The sequence below is a fragment of the Chamaea fasciata genome, unplaced genomic scaffold (assembly GCF_029207755.1).
Source record: "Chamaea fasciata isolate MVZ Bird 193981 ecotype frontalis unplaced genomic scaffold, bChaFas1.0.hap1 SCAF_8, whole genome shotgun sequence".
Classification (NCBI taxonomy): domain Eukaryota; kingdom Metazoa; phylum Chordata; class Aves; order Passeriformes; family Sylviidae; genus Chamaea; species Chamaea fasciata.
Window position 1 is genome coordinate 15,300,122 of NW_027094093.1, and position 10,940 is coordinate 15,311,061.

The 10,940-nt window shown below is 44.0% G+C and overlaps 1 protein-coding gene across 1 annotated transcript in view; it reads right to left on the reverse strand.

Annotated features, from left to right (window-relative positions):
• Positions 1 to 9,860, reverse strand: part of ITGA4 (integrin subunit alpha 4) — a 35,148-nt gene extending 25,288 nt beyond the window's left edge. Inside the window, exons 1-6 of the mRNA XM_066189812.1 lie at positions 9,673 to 9,860; positions 9,460 to 9,581; positions 3,459 to 3,565; positions 3,231 to 3,360; positions 1,884 to 1,951; positions 1,097 to 1,226 (exon numbers count right to left, since the gene is read on the reverse strand). Coding sequence (XP_066045909.1) covers positions 1,097 to 1,226; positions 1,884 to 1,951; positions 3,231 to 3,360; positions 3,459 to 3,565; positions 9,460 to 9,581; positions 9,673 to 9,857 — 742 coding nt within the window. The 5' untranslated portion in view covers positions 9,858 to 9,860. The remainder of the gene's footprint in view (positions 1 to 1,096; positions 1,227 to 1,883; positions 1,952 to 3,230; positions 3,361 to 3,458; positions 3,566 to 9,459; positions 9,582 to 9,672) is intronic.
• Positions 9,861 to 10,940: the final 1,080 nt, after the last annotated feature.

Genomic DNA, 10,940 nt, shown 5'->3' on the forward strand with positions numbered 1-10,940 from the left:
GCAGAAATCTGGAATGAACTTTTTTTCCCTAGACAGGTGCAGTACTTTTCCTGCTGATTATTATTGGAAAGCTTGAGCTTTTTCATTCTTTGAAGCTTTTCTTTTATCCTGTGAAAGTTTAGAAGTTCTACTGGTTGACCCTAGGGATCTGCGTGCCTGATCCTCTTTTACCACCCAGTTTCTCTTTTGCTTGACTTTCCCACAGAGTCACTGCGGCCTTTGCAGGCTCAGAACTGGATTCTGAAGTCTTAGCTCACTGTGTTTCACAATAGCTGTTTCATAACACATGCCAACTTCCTATTGTCAGAGGAGTGGAATCAGAAACAGGAAATGTTTATCCACGTAAACCAGAACTTTGAATGGGAAAATGCAAAAACCAATGGTCACAAGCAAAAATATTTTCGCTCAGGAGTTCAGGAAGGACAGATGAGCTTTTCTCAGTGTGCAGTGAGAAGATTGAAGCTGCTGTTGATTTTTGGCATAAACCTTTCCAAACTGCAGCACTAAATCCATCTAGGTAGGTGGATATAGGTACATGAGTAGAGCTTCATGGCCTTGGTTACGGACATTCATAAATGGGGTTTGCCTTCTCACATATCCAGACTAAGATACATTTGGAATAAAAAAGAAAAAAAAACAAAACACTGGAGGAAAGTATGTCTCTAAAGGTCATACCATACTTCCCCTTACTGACAATACAGTTAAGACTTGCTTGCAGCTTTCACTGTAAAAATCTTGTCATATTTCTGTTGTATGTGAAACCACTGTCTTTTCCCGTGAAAGCTCTTGGCAGCATATCAGACTTGAGTGAAATGCAAACCATTGCTAATCAGAAGCAGCACTACCTTCTAAATCAAGAAATGGTTAAAAGTCAGTGGTGAGATGATAAGAATAGAAATCCACTGTTGGAGAAGTTTCCTCATAAAAAGAACAGAGAGGAAGACTTATAATTAAACAATATTTAACAAAATCAGAATAAATATTTAGAACTGTTGCTTCTGGGATTAATACTGAAGACACTGAAAAACACTGTGCACTCATCCCAAGACCAGCTATTTAGCTTATATTTTAGTGAAGTATTAAATATTCGAAGTACCTAGATAACTGCCAAATTTCACTTGGTTATTTGAATCTGTGTAAGCGTGGATTGTATTCGCAGTTGTATTGTATACAAAAACAGAACCAGTCCAATAAAATGATCCAGGGGCTCCCATTATAATTAAGTCCTAAAAGAAAAGTAAAACAAAGCCATGTTATTCACATTGAAATATTCACTTAAATACGCAAAACAAGTAAAATGCTCTTCTTTAGATCTCCTGTGAATTCTACAAAATGCTACTGGAGATGTATCTGGCTCAGCACTGGGGTTTACTACTAAATTACAGATAATATTTTCCAGATTTTGTAAAAATACTGTTATTAAAAGCTTTGAACTGTAACAACAAAATAGAGCAACAATCAGGATATTCTCTTCTCAAAAGAGATTTTTAGAAATTACAATCTTAGGGTGGAATGGAGATTAAATAATACAGAATATTACTCTGTAAAGAAAGAAAGTGAGCATTATAAATGTTACATCAAACAGATTAAAGAGAATAATAAAATTTCACCCTCTGCTATAACTATGCCCTTTATCCAGATGAAAAATAACTTTGGATTTCGTAAGGTGTAAAAGTATTATTTGGAATAAAAATTAAAGCTTTACTTGGGAATTATCATGCAAGTCATAGCAAGATTCAATTAAAAAGAAATTAGAAAAGTGATTTTTCCCTCCCACAATAAAGTACAGCATTGGTGTTTGCATTTACATACCCACTCACATATTTATTATACATAAAAGTAAGTCTATAAACAGAGAAACATTTGGTATCTTTAATACACACCTCAATGTAAAAACTAGACATTCCAGCCTGACATGACCCATGGTTTTCTCCAAACTTTCGTGCATGATCTGAGAATGGGCAAGAAATATTAAAAAGGATGAGAGACATATAGTTCCAGAGTTTTGTTACCAGGCTTTCAACAGAAGTTGAGACAATTTAGGGAAAAAAACCCAAACAACACCTCTCCCCAAAAGTTGGTGTTCATCACTGTAATACAGCTAAAAACACTGGTTTCCACTATATAGCCTTAAGGTGCAATACAGTATTGTAACAAACTCAAAACACTATGTATCACTTGATCACACCTGCCTTTGAAGTACTGTGACTCTAAAGGCTATACTTGCCTTTCAAAATTGTTCCACGAACAAAACAGCCAAACAGTTCGAGCACCACATCTGGATACTCTTCCCCTCTGTACTTCAGGCATACCCTGACAGGCTTATATATCTTGATAGAACTTGTCCTGGGCTCCACTGGTGTCATGAAGGGTTTGTGTTATGGTCAGTCTTAGACACACTTTCATCCTAGCAACCCAACACTGTCCCACTCTGTTTTCCTGCAATTCTTTGCTGACTGCCTGCCATCAGGGTTCCCTTCATTCCCTACATAGATTCGTACACTTAAAAGTCTCCAAAGCTAAAAGCATGATTTCACCAGCCCTTGTAACAGTCTCCAAAGCCAGTAGCAGGACATTTGATGGCACTCTGTCTGCACAGAAAGGTCAGACTGTCAGCTGACCCTTGCACTGGCAAGGCACAGGGGCACGAGATCACTCCCCTGGGTGGGTGGTAGATAAGAATGGGAAAGCTTGGATGGAATCATTTGATAGATTGAGGCCTTGACTCTTATTCTGCTCCTGAAGTTCTCTGAGGAAAACCCCTGAAGGTCTCATGGCACAGCAGCAGCCTTGGCAGAAGGCAAGTAAGGGGCAAGCACTGTGACAGGCACTGCAGCACCTTTGCATCAAAGGCTAAGGAGCAGATGGCAACAATCACTTGCAGGTATTTCTGCTGTTCTGCTGTGAGACTCTCCAGAGCAATGGCAAGAGTAAAGGAAGGAAGGATGTCCTCTGCTGGCCTGTTTTTGAGAAGCACACATCCTTCAGCAATGCAGACTGGGGAAAAAACTATTCTGATGCCCTGCTTCAAAGCAGGTAAAAACCTTTTGAAAGCAGATTTTCTTAGAAGTGATAAACATCTTTACATCACAAACTGGGCTCATATCATCAGCACTCAGCCTCCAAACTTTCGGTTGCAGAACACCTGCTCAGAGGCTTTTCACAAACTCTGCACCATTCAATTGTGTGTCTCATTCTTCCCTACAAAAGGACTCAAGCATTCTGCTTACCTATATAGCATGGGCATATTCTTCTGCTCAGCTCAGTTCGAAAATCAGGAGGAATGGCAAAACAAATACCATGCGGCAGTTTGTGCTCATTTTTCACGTAAAACACATTTTTCCATCTATGTCCACAAGCCTATGGATATAAAACAAACACAGCATTCGACATGGAAGCCTAGGAAAGCTGACTGCAGTCTGACAAATAGACACACAGGCCCAGTGGTTAATACATACAACGACAGATCCGCTCTCCTTTGGTTGCCTTGACAAGCTGACACCCAGCCACTGATTATCCCGCTCTTCCACACAAGTCTTCCCACAGCGCTCTCCACTGGGATGGCCTAGGAGACAAAGAGCAATGCTCTGAACACAGGGACAAGGTGAAGAACAATGTGGTGGGTAACAGGAGCACCCAAGAACTCTTGGTTTGGTGGATCTGACCTCCGTCTCTTCACAGGTCATGTAGACTTTTTACTTTCTTCTTGAGCAAAGGTATGGTTGTGGGTAGCCAAAGGGAACATCCTGGCTCTGAATGTGATAGGCTGGCAGTGAGGATGGGCTTCTCCATCATTACTTAAATAGAAAGTGACATTACACTCAATTTTGGTGAAGGGCTGTCCCTGTAAGTGATCTTCAGCCTAAAAGTTCATAAGAAATATAAGTAACACCACTGAGTGCTACCCAAACTCTAGCCTAAAGCAAACATCTCTCCAACTATGTGTCTATCGGCAGCACACCTTAAACCAATCTCTACTGCAAATGGCTATCAAATAATGGTTGTATAACTGCCACCTCTACTGGGGATGGCACATCATTACCTATGCATGTCCTCCATGCTTCTCCCACTGTCGCAATTATTCACCAGCAGCTCTTAGTGTTTGCTCTTACGCATTTTTTTAAAACCTTGAGAGAACACATTGAAATGTCTTCTAACTGTGCCCCCCACAGCCCAAAAGGCTACGGTATTGCCAAGGTAGCAAATGTTTGCTTTCTTCTGAAAAGCAGAAAAGTAGCGGTGCCCAGGGTAAGGAGAAGCTCCCATTTATTCTAACTTATATAAAGCAAGCTTTTAATTTTTAAGATGTTTGTATGAGTAAGCATTATTAAAATTATTGAATTGATATTTTCTATGCATCAGCATGGTAATTTATGAAAAAAACCTTCTTATAAATTAAGGAAACACATTATGTCATTTGAACAAACTCCTGCGTAATTTTTAAGACTTTCTCAGACTGAATACAGCTACGGGTGACCCCAAAATGTTTGACGTTTAAGGGTTAGCTTATTTACCCAGAAGAGGATGTTAGCTCAGACCACAGAGTACTAATGCTAATGAGACATTGTTTGCATAGAAAAAAGCCCCATAAATCCCACTCCACACCTTCTCAATCCCTCACACCACCAAAAAGCCTGCAAAAATTAACCCATCAAACAAAACAGCTGTGCTGAGAGCAGAACTGGCATTTATTACTGTCCAATGCATTAGAGAGTTTAAATGAATACATAGATTATCCTATTGGCTAATGTCAGAGATGTGAACTTCCATGTCCTGAATATATACTGCTTTTCAGAAACAACTGTGGAATTTAGTTTTGGAATTGAATTTCGGAGTTATGCAATGGAAAACTTCTCACTTCCTAAGGGAGACATTTCCATGCTTTGCATGAATTATAGAGCACCTTAATCTGAGTGAAATCTCCTCAGAAAAGAAAACTCAATTACACTCCCATGTGTAAGAACTAGTCCTCCTTTAAATTGCAAAGGGTGGTAACTCCTGCTAACTCCCTTATAGCAATGCATTCCATCCTCTTATAACAATGACTTACCTGGGACTTGCTTTTATGTGGATTTACAGGAAATGGAAGAAGTAGAAGAGACCAGAGCAATAAATTTAGACTCAAGAGACAGACTTTTTATCAGTAAATCAAATAAAACCAGACAATGATGATGTGAGAGATGACTAAGTTCAGCCTGTCTCAGTGCTCCATTCCTGCGCCTGTTTCAGAGGTTTGCAACAAGAAAAAGCACCACCATTCCTTGACACTCATTGGAATGCATTCCCCTTTTCCTTTGCTCCAGTATATGGTGATTCAGCATTATTTTGGACCTTTGCTGACATGCTGCCTTATGTTTCCTCTCTGACTGGCAAGTATTCAACCACCTTGAAATTACAGACCTTTGTGGGAGAGAGAAGTGAGAACCTGACATCCCAGACACCGTGATGAGTCCCTGCTCAGGCTATGACATTATAAAAGCTTTATCAAATGAGAAAATGCAGTATTCTGCACAAGCAACAGAGCAGCACTGCATAACCTCAAGAGGACATGGCAGCTTGGTTGCCTCAGGGAAAAGGAGCACGTGCTGTCATAAAGTCACTGAGAAATAAGTAATTGCCCATGCCTGTGTACATTACACAGCTGGAAGATACACTTCTGCTATAATCCCCTCTGAATACGTCCACAGAAACAATGCAACTGCAGATAAATAAGGTCATAACTTATAAAGCCTTCTGGTTTTGGCTTCAAGGATCATAATACAGATGCTTGCAATATCATCTGAGAAACCAGTTTTATATAACCTGCTCCAGTGTTTTCCATGCCCAATAGCATCTCATGACCCATTTTATCCTCCCATAACTCCTCTGGTCCTACTGCTAACTGATGAAAACTATGAAGTCTACTGCAAAGGCAATACGCCTTCTGATATCCTGCTCCTAGATGTCAGGGCCTTGGAGTCGATTTTTACTCACCCAGGAATTTTCTGTTTTCACAGATCTGCTAAGTTTTATTCCTCTTACATCCCTCAAATGGCTTCTACCCAAAACATTTTAAATGACACCTGTTTCCATCCTTCTGTAACAGACCTAGGTCCAGAAGATTCCATGTTCCTTGGAATAGTATGGCTATTTGAAAGAGGTCACTTGCAAGGTATGAACAGTGCAAGTGACATAAAAAAGCCACACTACCAAAACCCAAACTTACTGAAATCAAAGTTGAATAAACACAGCTCTGCCTTTTGGGAAAAACCATCAACTGTTCACTTTTCCATTGTAATGATTCAGCTGGGGGAGCTAGAGGGCAATTTGTTCACAGGTTAATTGTAGCAGAAACTTAAAGGAAGGGAGCAAGACTGAAACTGCAGGCAGAGCTTTCTGGCCTTATGTTAAACAGTATGCATTGAATTTACTGCACTCATTTGTAGCGAAAACTAATTTTTTCTTTAGACTGGATGGAAAATTGCACAAATTATTTCCCATATACTTCAGCCAGTCAATCACTGTTTCAAATCTGACAGCAGTGCTATTGAAGAATTTCTGTAACATTTTGTAAGTCCAAAATTCAATAGGTCAAAACATCTAAAGAACTTCATGTAAGTTCCTCTGCAGTAACCCATGACTACCCTAAACTGATGTGGGCAAGGATTTGAAACTCAAGACTAGATGATGGACACTTAGTGCATCAACCTGAAGCACTGTATTTTGCACTTGTGCCTGAAGTTTGATTGCACGCCTCTGCATCTAACATAAGCCATTATTTAAAAATACTCCAAATACAAATAAATCTGCAGTCAAGAACACTTGATACCATAAACAGAAGTACTAGAACTCAAAAAGAGACTGAAAACTCTTCTATTCATCAGTCAGAGAGAGATTTAAAAGTGCCAATGAGTGGCTAGGAAGACAAAGACTTGCTAGTGTATCTCATGGCTCTTTTCAGCTCTTAAACCAGCCCAGGGCCTGCAACATCTTGAAGAACATTAAAATTCTTTCAAATATGTCTGGATGAGTTATCCCAGATACTGTGACGACTGCAGCATAAGATTGTTCCCAGCAGCTCTTTTGCTACAAAGGAAGCAGATAGGAACGTGTGACATATAAAAATACAACAGTAGTTTCGTGTGATTAGAGGCTTCCTAATTGTTCATGAATCCTTCATTAATTAGTTATGGCAGTTTCAAGGCTACTTTAGTGAAAAGGAGCAACAAAGTATTTTAACATATTTATTTCTCTAAGTAATTCACATCCATTTATTACAGAAGCCCAACATTTGGAAAGCCACTTCTACTGCCTGTTATCACCTCTACTTTTTTATGACTTATAATTAGAAACTTACCACCTCAAAGATGCTTTTACCAGAAGGAAATATGAATTCAACAATTTAAGAGCAAGATAGAAACACTAATTTCATATTGTGCCTGTTCAGCAGTGTAATATATCACCACACATTTTTCTAAGGAAGTTCCCTATTCTCTGAGATCAGAACCCAAACTTGAATGAGTTAGACGAGTGATAATTAAGTTCAGCTTTGTAATTGCAAGTTCCTCTGCATATTTCTCTGGCCTCAGATACTACCGCACTTCATTCACATCCCATGCACCACAGCTGTCTTTGGCTTCTTCACTGACCTCAATGACCTGTTTTACAATACAGCACTTCTTTTCAGCATCTATTTAACTTTAGAAATACTACAGATGAACCTTAGTGATGCAAAGACGTCATCTAGCAGTAATGGAAACCCACAGTTTGCAAAAACCTCATGTGGTATAACTCTTCTTTTAAAAAGTACGATTGTGCAACCTGCAGCCTCTAAACCTGAGAACAGAGGCCATGTTAACCTAAACTTTTGGAACCACATAAACATTTTCATATACCTGTTGCCTCATTTCACTTAAAATCCCCTAAGCTATTGAAGAAAAACCTGCCATGTTATTTCTCTAGTGATTTTGTTTCTCCATTGGCTAAATGAGTAAACTGAGAGGCGCTGCAGATGTATGTTGTTTTCAAAGAACCTGAAACTTTCAACCCTTCCTTTCCTTCCCTTACAGGGGAGAGGACTATTTTTATCACCAGTCCAGGAACAGGGGTTTATTGCCTCCTTGCATGTGTTATTTCACCACTTTATAGTTGACCTCTTTGACTTTTTGCAAACCTCCTCGTACAAACAGGCAGTCAGAAAAAGAAAATATCTTTGTTACGTATAACTTTTTAATAGATACAGTATTGGAACGAAATTACTCAACAAACCCCCAAAAAACTACTTGGGCTGGTAAAATTTTAATTTCCATTCTTTCTAGTAGCAACTGCTTGTCTTCTTCTTATGCGACCACATGTAAAACACCACTAAAGTACCTTAGGTTTTTGTAGCCCAGATACAAAATATAACCCCTATATCCATTTGCAGCAAAAGAAATGGACAGAACCTGTCAGTTCCAAGTTTTATGCACAGACACGTAGAGAATTAACTGTTTTACCCTTCTTGTTTTTTTTTTTTTTTGGTCACGGAATGCTGAGCTCCGCCCTGACAGCCAGCATTTCATGGCGCGCTATTGCTTTCAAATATTTTGATAGCACTTTCCCGCGCTCGTCCTTACTGGGCGGCCTGCTCATAACGGATGGGATACTCTTGGTCAGAGGGTGGCAGAGTACAAGCTGAGGAAGATTGTCCCCATAGCATATGAATAGTGTGGAACAGCACTGTGCGCAAGTGGGACAGGAAGAGAGCCCAAAGCAATTCACACATCTTCACGGCAGCTCACTGCAAAGCCTTCCCCTTTTTAACAAGTATCAAACTTCTTAAAAAGTTGAAAACTTGGAAGTTGAGTAAGTTCAGCCAGTTACATCTGCTAAGTACGGAGACTATGATGATAGAAAAGTTAAATGCGGGACCCGTAAAAACTGATTCAGTCAAAAATAGCTTTGTTCGCCTGAAACTCAAATAAATCTGCAAGCAGGGAGAACCCACCAGCAAGACAACTGTGGTTCAGTTACCCTGGGGTTGCTTCTACGAAAAGAAGGCTTTGCAGAGGAAAACAAGATTTAGGCACATACTTCCATCCTCCCGTCCCTGAGCTTACTGCATTCACCCTCTGCCCTGAAAGCTGCACCAGCTCTCCGCAGAGCAGCGTCAGACTGAAACTCTCATGGGGCTTTTGACCCGGAGGCCGAAAGGTGCGAAACGGCTGTGGAAACGACATCTGTCACACCTAACTTCCCCAAATCAAGTTTAGCGCGTGTTTTCTCTCTTGATGCCGCCGCTACAGTCCGCGGGCAGTAGCGCTGATCTCGCCATGTAGCGAGAGGCAGAGCACTCTGCAGTTGGAGCCGGAAGGGCCCAGCACAGCCCGCAAGGCAGCGGAGCAGAGCCGCGGGGCGCGCAGGGCGGCGGGCACAGAGCCGCCGTGCCCGGCCGCCGCCCCGCGCCGGGGTCTGCCCGCCCACGCCCCGCCGCCGACTCACCCAGCTGGAGCTGCTCGCACCCTCCGCTGGAGTTCCCCCTGATGCGGCACCGGAATATGGCCCCGGGGTCGACCACCGACTCGTTGGCGGGCCAGCTGGCCCGGGGCGCGCCCACCACCAGCCTGCGGGGCAGAGACGGCAGCGTCAGGAGCCGCGGCCGGGACGAGGCGCGCCGGGCCCCGCGGGGGCGGCCGGGCCGGGCCGGGGACTCACCATCGCTCCTCGCCGTGGCGGTGCAGGAGAACCGAGTACCCGAAGAGGGTCCGGTTGCCCCCGCGGAAGAGCAGCGCGTGCTGCGTGTCCAGGTTGTAAGGCCGCACCGTCGGCAGGCACTGCCACAGCAGGAACAGCGGGGCGGCCCAGCCCGCAGCGCCCCGCGCGCTCCCGCGGCTCCGCATGGCTCCGGCCGACCGGCAGCGCACCGACGCCGGCTTCCCGCCTCTCCGCTCAGCGAGAGGGCAGGGCAGCGCCGCGCCCCGCCCTGCCCTGCCTCGCCCCGGGTCGCCCTGCCCGCAGCCTGGATCGTGGGTGTCCCCGCGAATGGTAGAGCCACGCGGGCACGCCGCCACCTCCTCCCGCCCGCGGCCCCTCTCCCTTCCCAGGCGGCGGGGGTCGGGTTTCTCCCCGCCCCGTCCGCGCCCACGGGGACGGTGCGGAAGGGACGTGGTCCCCGTGCCCCCGTGTCCCCGGCAGGGCACTGCCCCGTGGGTCGCGGGACGTGGCCATCCCGATACCGGCGGAGCAGAGAGGGCCGCGTGCCCCTCGGTTCTCCTCGGCACACTTGCCCGGCCGGGCCGGCAAAGGGGGAAAGGAGATACTGCAAACTTGCCCTAAAATCTGCCGCTGAGCAGCGGGCGGGCAGCTCCTCCCAAGCGCAGAACCGTGTTCTGAGAAAGGAAGTGTGGAGGAGATTGAATTTTCCTTTTAGATTTAGGAAGAAATCTCAGTACCCCCGTGTTGAAAGCCTTCTCCACCGTCGCTGTGCTGAGGGGGGTCTTCCCTGCTATCCCCCGGTGGGGGTATTTGGTTCCCGAAACCAGTGCCGCAGAAGCAGAGCACAGGGAGCCTGGCCTACCCACGTTGCGCAAGACTGCTCACTGCTGATGGCTCCTTCCTTTCACGTGCGATGTAGTCAGAACAACCTCCCATCGCCTCTTTTACATTTTAGAGTAACTTTTTCACATTCCTCTTCAGTTCTTCAGTTTCTAACAAAGTTCGCAGCCGTGCCTCCAGACAGCAAAAGAACAAAGCAAAATGCGCATTGTGCAAGAGATCTGGTATTTGGCAAATCTTAAAAGGGCTCCCTTGATCTTAGTGAGGAGGTTTTCTGTGCGTGCTTTCAGCAATCAGTCGCTGACTCTTGATTTAGCTCATGCTGAGTTGTGTTCATCCTGAAGTCAAGGCTTTTACTTCTGTCTGCAAACCTTGCCTCATTGAAGTCCTTTGAATGTCAGGGCTTCCCTGTTGCTATAATCCCTGTA